We start from the raw sequence: 16,726 nt of genomic DNA, 5'->3' as shown, positions 1-16,726 counted from the left end.
TTTAATTTAGTTATAAGTAAGTTTGTTTTGCATGTAACATTGTTTATTGTTTTCAAAATTCGATTTTATGTAGTTGAAATATAATTTTCAGGTAAACTGTAATATTTTTACTATGTTATGTAATTTGCGTTATGAATAGCTGCACATCACTACTGTTAATAGAGTAATTAAAAATACGAAAACAAGCGTAACAGTACCAGACCTAATTATCATCACCAATGTTAGTTCTCACGAATGTTTCATGTAAACATACAAATAAAACGAAAATGTTCATTAGCGTTCTTGCTACATCTTTGAAAACGTTCTCAAGATGTTAAAATACATTTCAAACAAACTCGAAGACCCAAACTTCCCTTTGCTGGGTCCAAATATAAAAGCTTTAAAGTTCTGGGGTTTGATATTGCCAGAGATTTCATCGAAAAAGTGGATGTATATCGCATTTCATTTGTCTGTAATAATTTTCACTGCTACAGAGTACGCTGAAATCTGGTTCGTCAAAAAAGACATGAATTTACTTTTGACGAACGTGAAGATAACTTTGCTAGCAACGGTCAGTGTTGGAAAAGTTATCAGTTTCCTAATTTGGCAGAACAATTGGAAAAGCATTATCGATTACGTCAACGAAGCAGACAAAACGCAAAGGCAGATCTTGAATAGCGACAAGAGAGCAATTATTGAAAATTATACTAAATACAGTAGAAAAATAACATATTACTATTGGCTTCTCATGTATATGACAGTTGTTTTTGTGATATGTCAACCTTTTTATAAATATATATCATCTGAAATATATAGGGAGAGCGTCAGAAATGGCACCGGAGGTTATACTGAAGTTGTCAGTTCTTGGGTACCTTTCAACAAGAGTACGATCGCAGGCTATATGATGGCTTCGTTATACCAAAGCTACGCTGCTATCTACGGAGGCGGATGGATTACGTCATTCGATACTAACGCAATTGTTATAATGGTTTTCTTTAGAGGAGAATTACAGAGCCTAAGGATGGATTGCAGTAACATTTTTGGCACAGAAAATTCCGTTGTTACTCGCGAAGAAGCTAGATTGAGATTGGAAATTTGTCACAAGAGGCATTTGAATTTGGTCAAGTAAGTAAACTCAAACTCAATTTTATATTTTGTTTTTATATCTTGTTATGGGGTAATTTAATAAATAACAGAAGCTAGTCCAATTTACAATGAGTTTATTTTACAACTACAACTAAACAGATACAATTACTTCAATAATACTACTGCTAACTACTTTACTAAAACTAACTACTTGACTACTTAAAACTATGGTTGGACGCCAGGAGAGTTTTGTGGGGTTGTTGTTAATGTTCACAGGCACCCTGCCAGGCCTAATAGTGTTAGCTCATTAGAGCAGACCCTCAGGGATCCGTTTGGAGGATACCTCGTGCCGAGAAGGCGTTGCAGTAGGCTACCGACAATAGAACAAAGCATGATGACAAAACACACCAAAACTAGTGAATTTCAAATCACTGAATTGTTCTGCAATTACTCAACCAAAACTAAAAGTAACGTGCTAATTATTTATTGCACTACAAAATGTCAGTACTGTGAACCGCACGGAAGCAACCGTACGTTTCACAGACGACTGTCGCTCCACAGCACCACACCAATATGGCCGAAACAAATTGAATTGCCTTTTGATATACGCGTATTAAATTAGCTACTTTAATATCACATCAAAATGTCTACAGCTCTTAAATCGATAGGAATAATTTAAAAAAGTACAAATGTGTTATAACAGAAGTGAGGTTTGAACCCGCGGTCGCTATCCCATAGAGGCAAGTATTCACGCCGCTGCGCTGTCCGGTCATTACTTATTATTGTGAAAATGTGCCAGGTACTAGTACAATGTACGTCCTCGTTACGAGACAGAATCACGCGCAGTTTAAAGTACTTATTCATAATAATCTAAAAACAGAAATATAATAGCAGACTCGTAATTAAAGTCATATCAACTTGAGGAACTACTTAAATTTCGTTTTGCGCAATTCCAAGTAAAGGAAGTTTCCTTCAATAATTATGTACGTAGCTCTTTGCTGATTTAAATAAATAGCCAAAATAAACAGTTGAACTTTCACTCACATCTGCACTTACAAAGTTCGTCAAAGGAATTTTATTACTGAAACGGTTCTGAAAAGTCCTTTTACAAATATCGTCAAATATAGGTCGAAGTTGACTTCTATCTTAAACTAGCGGATGCCCGCGACTTTGTACGCGTCAAATTCTGTTTTTCACAAATCCCGCGGTACCCATAATATATATTTTCTTTTTGGGATGAAAAGCCTATATTATGTTGCTTCACAACCTCCTATCTACCAGTGATAGCCCCATTTAAATCGGTTTAGCAATTCCAGAGATTAGTCCGGACAAACAGAAAGACAGACAAACAGTCAAAATTTAAAAAAAGCTTGATTATGTTTTAGTATCGTGAGCTATAGGACACTTTCATTTCGTTTAAATGTATTGATGATATTTAATTTTAATTATTCTTAATAAGCACAAAATGAACAGTCGATAAAAATTTATAAATATTGCAAAATAAAAAAAACTTTACTGCTAGTTTATCTGACATCATGCGACACGTATCTAACAATGAAACTTTTGAGCAGAAAAAAACAATTGCTAGTTAAATAAGTAACTTGAACAAATATTCAGTAAAGTCAAAGTTAATTTATTTCAAGTAGACTTACTTTACAAGTGCTTTTGAAATGTCAAGTTATGACTTGTGGATATTACGGTAATAAGTAAAGTCGAAAAAACAAACGTCACGCATCTTTTTGACAACCGCATATACAAAATTTTTTGATAATTTGTATTTTAAAATTTAACACTACAATTTAATTACGTAAATTAATATAATAATCGATAATTACCTATAAAAAATACTACTTGAATAATATAGAAAATTTCTGGTTCGCGTCGTAATGACTCGAGAATGTATTACTTTTTGAATTCGAATTTGGAGCGGATACGACGCCGTCGTGTTCCGTACGCTCCATCTGTATAATTATTATTGATTTATCTGTGGATGTACGTACGTAATCCGTCCAGTCATGTGATAGTTTTTCACTGAACACCAAATGCCAGTTCCGTCAACCATTACTAAATAATGTCAAATCAAAGGAAAGGGCTTTACAGGCAATATACCGAAGCTGTAATCGTTATTTCCATTGAAGCAGGGGCCCTTATAAAGACTTATCCTATATTATTTATACTCAAACTCGAAGCCATTTAAGAGTAGATAGGTATTGAGATTGAGAAAAAAGAACAGATAATCCGTGTAAACAATGGGAGGTAACAAAAACACGTTTTCATTGATCGTACACTTTTGTCCGCTACGTTTTCAGCTTTGCAGATAATGCCTGGAAATCCTTCTGTCAAATAGGGCTTAGTTACATCCGAAAATGACTTATTCCGTTAAAATCAGGAGATTATCCAATGTTTAATCTTTTACTTTCTTATACTTTTACTTTGATGTCGCCCAAGTCTACACATTTATTGCGCATTATAAAAATTACCGCGTTTTTATTTTTCACGTAATATCAAATCCGTTTTATAACGTTCTGGTTTATGACGTATTATGGCTTGGTTTTATTTTACGAGTTTTTTGACGGCCTCCGTGGCGCAGTGGTCTGCGCGGTGGATTTACAAGACGGAGGTCCTGGGTTCGATCCCCGGCTGGGCTTGTGATTTTCTTAATTTATCCAGGTCTGGCTGGTGGGAGGCTTCGGCCGTGGGTAGTTACCACCCTACCGGCAAAGACGTACCGCCAAGCGAGTTAGCGTTCCGGTACAGCGTCGTGTAGAAACCGAAAGGGATGTGGATTTCATCCTCCTCCTAACAAGTTAGCCCGATTCCATCTTAGATTGCATCATCACTTACCATCAGGTGAGATTGGAGTCAAGGGCTAACTTTGTAAAGAATAAAAAAACAAAAAATAAAAAATAAGAATATTAAATTTTAAAATTAAAATTAATTATTAAACTTTTCTCGAACTGACTTTTTTATAACTAATCAAAAAATATTGTTCATAAAATATTAAGAGTTACATTTTTAAGTGAATTCTCGGAAGCTGGACTCACATCCGAGAAGTACGGTGTTCGATTCCTTATTTTTAATCGTTGACAGAGGGAGAAAAGGAGAGAAAGATCAGTATTATTAGATAAGGGAGTTAATAAAAAGATACTAGAAAAAGATACTAGTAGTCCTATCTTTTTATTCATTAATGTTCGTACTCTATAATTTTGATAGTGTGAATAATTATAAGAAGATTGCTTAATTACTGTGGAAATAGTTGAAGATTATAGTCGTTCTCTTCATTACTTCGATTTATTATAATATCTTCAATGCTGAATATAATTATACAAAATTTATTGTAAGTGATGTGATAGTAAATTCAATAAAATATTATCGACCTGGGAAGCATTTTTAGACTATATGCATAAGCTTTCGTTGTCTTCGTTTCTGTGTGGAGCTCTTTAGCAGTGATCTTTTAGTCAGTATACAGTACAGTACAGTACAGTATACAATATAATAAAAACACAGAATCAGTACAGTAGTATACAATATAATAAAAACGGTAAAATATTAATGTACAAAGCCGAATTTATATCTGCAAGTAATATAGTTTGAAAATCGGCTATTACTTGTTGTATAATTTAATAACCGCGCCGCGCGGTTTCTGCTGCGTATTTGCTGTTCCCGTGAGAATACGGGGATAAAGTATAGTCTATGAAACTCACAAATAACTGTTACCACTGGAAAACTCACATAAAAGAGTCACACAGCGGGCGATGGAACATGATGAATCTATTTCTGAAGGTATTTTTATGTTAATAAATATTACGTAACTCGGTGTGATATGCAAAGATCGATATGTCACGGACATCACTAATTTTTATAATATAGTGCAAGAACATAACAAAAGTAATATAAACTACTAAGAGCATTATAAATCGAAGAGCTTATTGTACTAGTTCATTTCTGAGGTTTCGTATTAAACGAAGGTTCAAACATGAAAAATATTTTAAATAAATTAGAAGATCCAGAAAGGCCATTACTTGGTCCCAATGTTAAGTGGCTCAAATTATGGGGTTTATGGCTACCAAACAACAAACCGAAGAGAAGAATGTACATGACAATTCACATTTTAATGTTCATATTTGGTATCACTGAGTATATAGATTTGTTTGTTATAATAATCAACAAATCTAACTGGAAAGATATTTTGGACAATATGAGATACACAATGGTTGCTACAGTCAGTATAAGTAAAATCTCTTCGTATCTTATTTACCAAGAGCGATGGAAAAATGTCATTAATTATGTTTCTATCGAGGACCTGAAGAGACGTAAGACACAAGACAAGGAATCACAACTTATAATCAAACAGTATACCGAATATTGCAGGAAGGTTACATACTCATACGTTTGCATGATTTATTTCACTATTGCAACAACTCTCGTAATCGCTGCAACTCAGTATATTATACTATCTATTGATGAAAATAATTCAAATACAAGTGGTAGGAGTAAGTATGATATACAAATACTTAACTCATGGTTACCGATTGATAGACATACCCTGTTAGGGCATTCTCTTACTGTTTCATATCAAATATTGGCTTACTTCTATGCTGGATGTTGGATTACGTCTTTTGATATAAATGCACTTGGAATATTAATTTTTTTCAAAGGAGAAATTGAAATGTTACGGCGATACTCAAAATCTATGTTTGGAAGCGAAAAATCTCATAAGACTTATAGGGAAGCAAAGATTGCATTGTGTGAATGTCATAGACGACATAATGATCTGATAAAGTAAGTAATCTAATGGCTAGCCAAGCCAAGCTATAAAATATATATTCAACAAAGGTATCACTACACTTATACATGATTGATTGTAGTTTCTAATGTCTATTTCTACATTTTTATGTACCTACACTGCATCTATTTCTTATAAATATCTTATGGAATCATCTGGAATTAACCCTTCAAACAAAAAAAAAAAAACAAATAGTTCCAAGCATTTTGAGTAGTCTGGGAAAAAGATTCCGATGAATTGAGAAGAACCTCTATTTCAACTCGGTTAACGAATCGTGAATTATATAATTATGTTGTTTTAGATATTCCCGCATGTTTGATTCCTGCCTGTCGCCAATAATGCTGCTATATGTTATCGTGTGCTCTGTAATGTTATGTGCTACGACATACCAGATTACTGTAAGTTAATCAAAGTACAAGTTAGATGCATCTAACATAATCAATTTTCACGTGTCTTAAACAGTGAAGGAAAAACATCATGAGGAAGCCTGGATACCAGAGAATTTTCTTTATTCTCTGCGTGTGTGAAGTCTGCCAATCCGCATTGGGCCAGCGTGGTGGACTATTGGCCTAACCCCTCTCATTCTGAGAAGAAACACGAGCTCAGCAGTAAGCCGAATATGGGTTGATAATGATGATGATGAGGAACATACGAGTAATAAACTAACTAACTTCTGTGCCACGCGATTGTCTTGCATAACTAAGCATTAAGGTTCGAGTTCACTGACATTCGTTTAAACATAATCAACCGTTAAATAAGTTACACACCGTTAAGTCCAAATTTCCTGTTCACCACAGCCAATATGCTTAAGGACGTAAATCGGGCGTTTATCTTAACCGAGCGTGGGTACCCCGGTTAAGTCCAAAATCTTAAACAAACGATAGTTTTATGTGTAACTAGGTAACTAATTTTCACTTAAAATGGAGTTTTAATCCTTTCAGTTCGAGACAAGTGCTTTACAGAGATTCATAACTGTGGAGTATTTAATATTTGGCGTGGCACAACTCTTTATGTACTGTTGGCACAGCAATGAAGTGTTTTTTGTTGTAAGTAAATATTTTATACTAGCCCGCGTAGTTTCCGTTCCGATAAGATATAGCCTATAGCCTTCCTCGATAAATGGGCTATCTATAACTGAAAGAATTTTTCAAATCGGACCAGTAGTTCCTGAGATTAGCGCGTTCAAGTAAACAAACAAGCAAACATAGTCTACAGATTTATAATATTAGTATAGATTACAAGGATTTGTTAGTTTTTCGCGAAAAATAGCAAAATAAAAGTTTGTGTTAGGTACTGAAATATATCAAGTTCACTCAGTAAACTTTAGTCATTGAACCAATAGTAAACTTTACCTAGTAATATACTTAATAAGTAATATTTTGTCGAAATACAAAAAAATATGAAAAAAAATAATAATTTTCTATTTTTTCACAGAGTAAGGACTTATCTTTGGGACCGTATGAGAGTATCTGGTGGACTCGGGAACTATCTGAACAGAAAGATATCAAGATCCTGACCGAACAATTTAAGAAGCCTATAGTATTTAGTGCAGGGCCATTTTCTGAAATCACTGTGGCCACTTTTATAAGTGTAAGTTCAAAAAATTACTAGTTGTGCCCCGTAGTTGTTCCCGCGTTCATCCCTTCTGCTGAGATCACATCACACTAATATTATAAAGGCGAAAGTTTGTGTGTAAGTGTGAAAATGTGTAATTGTGTGTATAAAGTATGTTTGTTCCTCTTTTATGCTGCGGCTAATAAAGCGATTTATCAGAAATTTGGAATGGAAATAGGTTTTACTCTGAATTAACACATAGGCTACTTTTCATTCATACATTTTCAAGGATTTGTGAAAAACTAAATACCACGCGGACGGAGTCGCGGGCGTCCGCTAGTATCGGAATAAAAACAGCCCACACTATGATCTATCTTTGGGCCAAAATTTCATACAAATCGTTAAAACCTTGTACTGTGATTGAGTAACAAACGTTTATAAAAAGTCGTTGAGTTTTCTAAATTTTCTACTAATTCATACAAATTTATACACCTTTTCTTTTTATAAAGTGTAAGATGCTCGTAATATAAAACGAAAGATAAATGAAATAGCATATTATGGCGTTTTCAAGTCCTAGCGTGACCAAAGAAAATAGGGATTTATTTTTGGTTTGTGTTTGTAAGGACATTGGATAATCTTGTTCTCTTTAATTTCACTAATGTTATAAAGTTTGTACGTTTGAGAGGTTAGATTAGATGTTTGTTACTAGAAACATTAGAGGTTAGTTTTCTTTTTAAGTTATGATGAAATTCATAATTATGATCTCAAACATCATAAGATGATCGAGTAGTTTCTTTAATGAGTGATATAGAAAACATTTATTGTTTCAGATTCTGAAAGGAGCTTATAGTTATTACACTTTGCTGAGCCAGTCTCAAGAAAATTAGTTTTCAAGAACAGCACAGGCTTATCTAGAAGATCGTGCTTAAAAATTTCGCTTTTATAGTTGTTTAAGAAACCGTAAAACATATAATGTTATCTCCATCAATTAATCAATTACAGTCACCTACGTTATATAAATATCACCTACATTATCATATACATAACAAATAATTTACATAATTAGCACTCAAAATTAACTGTTACAATAGCATATTGCAAAATATGGGTTGAACTAGCGTTAACTGTGTTAGTATGGCTTATTTATTTGTTTTTGTTTAGAAGCATTAATGTTTATATTATTTAAATATAGAATAAACTTAATAACATGGCATTTTCACATTTTGTTTAGCTTATAAAATCTTTATAGCATCCCAATCATCATTTTACATGGAGTTCTAAAAACCTTGATCGCGTACTAACTGCGTAGTTCATCAAAAATTGAACTGAAAGTGTACTCGTAGCTCTGTGACAATGTTTTTTCTCACACTTTGCCTTTGTAGCGTTTGAATTTCGCTTTGTACCGGTGCTATTGCTATGTTAGAATACCTTTTATTGTTTTAATGATTATCTAGCGAAAGCTCTTGTTATTATAGTATTCTTTTAATAGTAAGAAAACAAACAGCAATTGTAAGTTTTACGCCTTATATTTTTAGTTGGTTTGTAGATGGTAGTAGAGTCTATAAAATGACAGACAGATTTTTCACAAATCCCGCGGTAATCATGGATTTTTTCGCGATGAAAAGTAGCCTATGTGTTAATCCAGAGTAAAATCTTTCTCCGTTCCAAATTTGAGCCAAATCTATTCTGTAGCCGCAGCGTAAAAGAAGAACAAACATACACACTTACACACAAACTTTCGCCTTTATAATATTAGTAAGAAGTAAGAAGTAAAATAATGAAAACCGTGTTTCTGTAGACCCTCAACACGGTGAAGGCCTCCTCTTTCCTATGATTCCTATGATTGAATGTACTTTTCGGAGCACGAGGATGTTTGCATCTTTGAAATTTGCTTTAATGCTGAGAATATCTTAGATTTAGAAGAAAGAAGAATCAAATATATAGGTGCTTGACCCAGGAACTGAACCTGGACAAATGATTCGGAGCTCCAAAACTGGCTAAAGAATTTACCAAAAAAGCAATTGAGTATTATAATAATTACAAAAAAGAATACTAATATAGCACAATTATTATTTTTTAATTAATTCTAACAGCTTCTTCTTTCTCTTGTGCATTTGTTCAATTAAAGGAGTAGACAGAAAAATTCCAGCTATAACACCATCAAAAGCTTTGTAAATTTACGCATTTTGCCACTTCCATGCCTACATAATTATTTTTAACATATATCCTCTTCATATATCCTTTTAATATATAACCTCTTTATTATAAAACTGAGGGACCTGTTCTCTAAACTAGGTGACGCAAATCAAAGACCAATGAAAAATAAGGATAGATTAATATTAAACTACAAGCCCAACACGGCATTTTTCCACCTATGCTATGTGTATAAAAATATATAACAAGTTGCCTCCATCCTTACGTCAACAACCTCTAAACCAGTTTAAAAAATCTATTCTCTTGGTTGTAAGATAAATGATTTTATTCAGTAAATAAATTATTATTGTAAAATTTAATTTAATTTTCATGCCAGAGATGGTCAAATACATTGTATATAATTTTTTGTGTATTCAGCAAATAAAGAATGTGAATCTTTGAATCTTGAATCTGGCGATAAAAGTAAAATCTCGTACTATTGCTTAATATCGTGAGCGTTTCGAAAGTTCTTTTCTTACTTCTTATTGGTACAAAACTACGATAAATATTGTATTTGTTGGGTCATCCATTATCAAAATACCATCGACTTCTGCGAAACTGTAACCCGAAGCATTTATGATTTTTATATCGATATCGTCATATTGATAAACTAAGTTATGAAAGCCTTTCTATTTCCTTATTCACATAAACTTTTCTCTAACTATAAATATTGCGTAAAACCTGACCTTGTTGATTTGTAACCTTCACTTTTTTCTTTTTTCTCTAGCTTGTATTTTGACGACCTCCGTGTCGCAGTGGTATGCGCGGTGGATTTACAAGACGGAGGTCCTGGGTTCGATCCCCGGCTGGGTCGATTGAAATTTTCTTAATTGGTCCATGTCTGGCTGGTGGGAGGCTTCGGCCGTGGCTAGTTACCACCCTACCGACAAAGACGTACCAAGCGATTTACCGTTCCGGTATGATGTCGTGTAGAAACCGAAAGGAGTGTGGATTTTCATCCTCCTCCTAACAAGTTAGCCCGCTTCCATCTTAGACTGCATCATCACTTACCATCAGGTGAGATTGTAGTCAAGGGCTAACTTGTAATAAAAATTGTATTTTATGGAGGAACAATTTTGTAAAAAAAGTGACGCACAGATTTTGGAACAGAGAACGTACGATATGAAATTTCTAAAATAACAAACAATTTACAACTAAGTTAGTAGTTACTTCTATGTTATTAAAATTAAATTCAACAAAACTCAATTTATATTCAATAAATAAGTGTTATGATATGAACCTGAATTTTACTGAAATAATATTAATTCGACCTTGAATCTTTGAATATAAATATTTCTTGTTAGTTATTATGAACATAAGAAGAACTTCGTGATCAGTACCTATCAATTGCTGTAAAAAAATAAATAGTATTTAATATCTATTCAAAATCTACTTTTAATGCCAAAGACTAAAGTATTCACCTTCTAGCCTTTAGAAATAGAAAAGTAATTAAAATATATTGTAACAAAAATAATGTTGTCATATAAAGTATGACAACATTATTTATGTTACAATATATTAGAGTCTTGGAATATTATTTCCGTAAATAAAATTCTACTACGAGTTACTCAAATTTTCGTTAATATAAAGTATAAAATGGTCTTGCAATCTTAATATGACCTTTGGGGCCTATAAAAATCGTACCACGTAAAGGCCATAATCAGGCATCATAAAAATTCATACCGCAACGTATGACGCTGGTGGAATTAATATACATATTAAATCGTTTGAGCGAGCCTCCGTAGATGTTATGGCAGCCTGGTAAAATTATGTTCAACATTTTTTATAACTCAATGTTACATGCATGAATACTGCACCTTGCGATTAACAATCAACACAATTAAATATAATAACAAATTTATTTTTGTTCTTTCTATATATTTAACAATAGAAAATAATTAAAACTGAATCATTGAATATTTTGTATTTGTAGGGGTTGTTCCAAGTTTGTATGGAAGCTTGGCTAAGAATATGTACAGTTATTCAAAGTCACAGTTATAAAATAATAATTTTTTATAAGCTATAAAAAATAATTATTTTATAACTTCTACTATAAAAAATAATTCATATAAAATAGCTTTATTTTAATTGTACAAAATTATTTTTGTAAGACGTACGATGGCAAGACAATGATGGAACATTGACATTGACAGATGACATTTGACGTTTAGAAAGATGCGTTCCGAAAGACAATATATTTCTTGCTCTTTGACATTTCACTAATAACTACTAGCAAATCTAATTAAATTAATTAAAGTGAAATATTTTCTGCTGAAATGTATTTAATTAAACATAAAAATAACATTTTACTGTATGTTAAAATAAAATAGTTGATAAAATATTGGGTACATTATGCAAGAATTTTTGAACGAATGCATTGAGATGCACATTATAAACACAGATAACTATAAAACAGTATCGAAAATTGTCATTTTACAAATTGTCTGGGGTATATAGTATTTTTTCCAAGGTTATGCAATTATATTTTTGCACAAGTTATTTCCTATTTCCACATATACTGTACAAGACCTAGCCATAAATTTTGTAAACCCCTTACTATATATATTTATAAATTACTTTGGTGGCATAGTTAGGAATACTTTATAACTAAGAAGTCATGCTAGCCTATTCACTATTTTAGTCTTTAATATCAACTTAGTAAAAAACATCTACCTATTGAATGATATCTACCAGTACCCACATTTGTTACATAGAATCTCCATTTCGTATATTACGTCAAAGATAACTAAGTATAAGTATACTACTAATACATTTCTCTTTATACATAATGTAAAATAAAAAATATTGTATAATATTTTACTTTATTACAATAAAATGTAACTCATTCATTCCATTTATAATTCTCACACAGTTGACGTAATTTTTGCCACGCTCCAATTACAACGACGTCATTCGCACGTGCTATGAATTTTTATCGCGCGTGATAACCCTTTTCTCTGTAGAATCTGTAGAGATTAAAATATTTAAGATTGTTATTGAGATGCAAATAATGTAATATGTACATTAATAAGAATCGTCCTCAATGACATAAATTGGACATAAATTGGTGATATCAGAAATAGCAACAATTATTTTTAGGGTTACTTACTAATACTCACATACATACACAGTGGTTGTCTGGAAGAGATCGCTCTTTAGCGATAAGACCGCCATTTGTACATTAGTTTCTAAGTGTTATTATAAGTTATTGTTTATTTTTGTTTTTAATGTACAATAAAGTATATTTCTTCTTCTTCTTCTTCTTCTTCTTCTTCTACTCTTTACTAGTTCCCAAAACACCTTAAGACCTACTATAGAGAAATTTAAATACTTTGTTAAGAAGATTTATTGAGTCAAAATCGTATAGTACTTTACAACTGATAAATTACTTAATATCAAAAAAACTTGGAAGCCATTAGAATATTTATACATGAAGTAAATCAGCTTCTAAATTATTGATTGTAAATATAATATAGGTATGGTTTTTTAACAGAGCTACGTTTGAGTTTCTTGCTAGCTCAGTACTAGTCGCTACAAACAAACAAACTTACTTGAAATAAAGCAAATTTGAATTTCGAATTTGTAAAATAAATATTCTATCGCATTGAACGAAGTAAATTAAATCTATGTAATTCTAGGTCAACAAATCGAATAACTAAGTAGATTTCAAAGTTAAACTTTATCTACGCTCAAACGTCTAATTCACATTCCAAGAAAAAGGGTCAAAAACTCCGATTAAGTAGGTATACCTACTAAATAAAAAAGAAACACAATTTTAGGAAACAGAAATTCGTTTTCTTCCTTAATAATATTTCAGGATAATTAATTAATTTTCCAAACAACTTACTCAAAATTAGAACAGAAGTTTTTAATTCATTTCGTCAGTTAGTCAAAGAGCGGACTCAAAATAATCGAGGGAACGCGTCAATTAATTTCATTACATTGACGCAGTCTTGGCCCGTGTAATTTATTTTACGAAATCTTAACTGTGAAATCTCTCCTGATTTGATGTTCCCGAGTTAAGAAAACACGGAGAGTACGAGCGCCGTCGTTGAAACTTAAGTTACTAAGTCACACTTAAAAGTTTCAAGTTCTTTTAGTGAGGAATGTACCTACTCACTATGAGTACATAAGATCCACGAATTAAACACTTTATCTTACTACTTAGATTAAAGTTTTTAGGTGCGTTTGCGTTTTCCTTGCATTTAAAGCGTTTTTTCCTTCATTGTCTACGGCATTGTTATAATAACCCTCCTCCGTCAGTTTTTCTATTAATCTTCCTTAACAGTAATAGGTAGATACAGGCTGTTCTATAATAGTTAATAGCAGTTTTTTTTTTTAATTCTTTACAAGTTACCTTGACTACAATCTCAACTGATGGTAAGTGATGATGCAGTCTAAGATGGAAGTGGGCTAACTTGTTAGGAGGAGGATGAAAATCCACACTCCTGTCGGTTTCTACACGACATCGTACCGGAACGCTAAATCGCTTGGCGGTACGTCTTTGTCGGTAGGGTGGTAACTAGCCACGGCCGAAGCCTCCCATCAGCCAGACCAGCCAGTTTGAAATTTTCTCATCATTATCAACTCATATTCGGTTCACTGCTGAGCTCGAGTTTCCTCTGAGAATGAAAGGGGTAAGGCCAATAGTCCACCACGCTGGCCCAATGCGGATTGGCAGACTTCACATACGCAGAGAAAAAAGAAAATTCTTTGGCATGCAGGTTTTCTCACGATGTTTTTCCTTCACCGTTTGAGACACGTGATATTTAATTTTTTATATTTTAAAATGCATACAACTGAAAACTTGGAGGTGCATGCCCCGGACCGGATTCGAACCCTCACCCTCCCGAATCGGAGGCAGAGGTCATATCCACTGGGCTATCACGAAATTTTCTCAGTGTATTTCTATTTTAACTTTAACAAGTCTGCCCTTGTTAAATTTAAAATAGAAATACACTGAGAAAATCATAATAAAAGTTCCTTGGATCTTTAAAAAAATTAAAAAAAATCAATAGCATTCGTAAGGACGTTTCGTGTTCGAATATTATATGCACTTGGCGAATTTAGTCTCTTTCGTCTTATCGTTCAGATGCTTAGTTAATATCACATTCATTACTTCGTACATCAACGCGTCTAATTATTTATTTATCTCCGTCCGAGCTAAGGGATTTTTTTCCGAAAAGTTTCGTTGAGGCGTAAGCAAAATGTAGACATGAATTATTTAAAATGTTTTAGCTAACGGAAACAGACGAGTTCTGATACAGGACTGGGTAAAATTTCAGGGAATATTCATTGTTTTTTTGGACAAAACGTTACAACGCTAAAACCCTCCATAAATTTGTAGATTGCTTGAAATTATTATGCATTTGCATTAGTATAAACATACTCGTTCAACATCTTTTTCTTATCTCTATAATATCCGAATTATTAAATACTAGCGAACGCTCGCGACTTTGTCCGCGTGGAAATCAGTTTCTCACAAATCCCTCGGGAACCATGGAATTTTCCGGGATGAAAAGTAGCCTTTGTGTTAATCCAGAGTAAAATCTATTTCTATTCCAAATTTCAGCCAAATCGATTCAGTAAAAGAGTTATCACAAATATCCATACATTTCGCGTTTATAATATTAGTAGGACTTTGTCTGATGGTAGGCTTCGATCGTGGTTACCACTCCACGGCCAAAGACAAACCGCCAAGCGATTTAGCGTTCCAGTACGATAGTTATGAGTCGAATAAACTTGTGCCTCTTCCAAATAGCTTTGATCTTACTGAGTGCATTGTCATGAGCTAACTTCTCATAGACTATAAAATAATGACATACAGAAAAAACACTTTCTTGCATACAGGTCATTAAATTAACCATTACTGAAAAAAATAATACGAGGTGCTGCGAGTTTATTGAAAGGTATAAAAATAATTACTGAAATGGAAAATATTATTGACCTAACCTCTATTTATTATTTATTTTCATCCGCTTCAACACTTATCAATACGAAGATTATCTGGATGTAGAGGATGACACTGACAAGGGTTTGGGGTATTTTCTGCCCCATCGCCTAGCTGTTTCGAGTCAGTTGAATTCGATAATCGATGGGGTTAATTGGACTTCCCCATAAAATGCTTTGGAGATTTTATTTATTTTTGTATAAAATTGTCCTGCTACCTACAAAATGTAGTTTTATAATATTAGGTTTATTTTTAATTAATTAAGCCAGAAATAATATAAATTTTATAAGGCACGGTTACTTCAAGGCCACTTAACAAGATAGAAATCGTCTTATTCCTTAAAAAGTATGTATGAATAAATTCATGTACAGTTCTAAATAATATGAAGTAGGGTATATTGAAGTACGAGTAGGTAGGTAAATCTAGTTAAATGTAATGTGAACATCAACTATTGTTTAATGATATAATTTACTAGTACCAATAGTTTTAAGACCTATGGTTCCGAGACTTGGTCGCTAACTATGGGCCTCATAAGAAGGCTCAGAGTCACACAGCGGGCGATGGAACGAGCTATGTTAATAGTGTCTCTGCGTGATCGAATCAGAAATGAGGAGTTCCGCAGAAGAACTAAAGTCACCGACATAGCTCAACATACATAATGGGTCTTTTTATTTTTAGCCCCTTGTATAACAATATACTATTATCCCCGTATTCTCATGGGAATGGGAACTACGCGGGTGAAATAGTGGGGCATCAGCTGTGTCATATAATCAAGTTACAAAACAAAGTTTAATAGTAGTAATTAACAAGTGGTTCTAAATGTTATCGAAGCTGATGATATTTTTAATCAAAGCTAAATCTTCCTGACTTTATTTATTATGAATTCGCCTTTGCCGACCAAAGTTTAAATTACGTTTTCAGTTTCTGTTGACATCTCATTTACAAGTCATCTAGCGGAACGGCTAAAGACTAATGGATAAGTAATTTTGATAAAAACCGCAACAAAACTTTTTGATCACTAAGTTAAGTTTTGCATGTTAAAATGCACTAGTTAAAAATATAGCAGAACAGATAATAACTGATTCTGCATAATACTAATTAACAAACATTATTATCCATTACTTGCTGACGCCGCGTCGTTCCCGTTCCCGTAGGAATAGGGGGTTGAAATATAGCCT

The 16,726-nt window shown here is 33.0% G+C and overlaps 1 protein-coding gene across 1 annotated transcript; it reads left to right on the top strand.

Annotated features, from left to right (window-relative positions):
- Positions 1-201: 201 nt before the first annotated feature.
- LOC112053136 (odorant receptor 30a-like) lies at positions 202-8,612 on the top strand. The gene is made up of 5 exons (XM_024092442.2): positions 202-1,104; positions 6,153-6,249; positions 6,793-6,897; positions 7,286-7,441; positions 8,236-8,612. The coding sequence occupies exons 1-5, from the start codon at positions 311-313 to the stop codon at positions 8,290-8,292; spliced, it is 1,209 nt and encodes a 402-aa protein (XP_023948210.1). The 5' UTR covers positions 202-310; the 3' UTR covers positions 8,293-8,612.
- The last annotated feature ends 8,114 nt before the right edge of the window (positions 8,613-16,726 follow it).

This window comes from Bicyclus anynana, chromosome 2 (assembly GCF_947172395.1).
Source record: "Bicyclus anynana chromosome 2, ilBicAnyn1.1, whole genome shotgun sequence".
In the NCBI taxonomy this organism is placed as follows: Eukaryota; Metazoa; Arthropoda; class Insecta; order Lepidoptera; family Nymphalidae; genus Bicyclus; species Bicyclus anynana.
The sequence above is the reverse complement of the archived record's forward strand: the minus strand, read 5'-3'. Positions and strand labels throughout refer to the sequence as shown.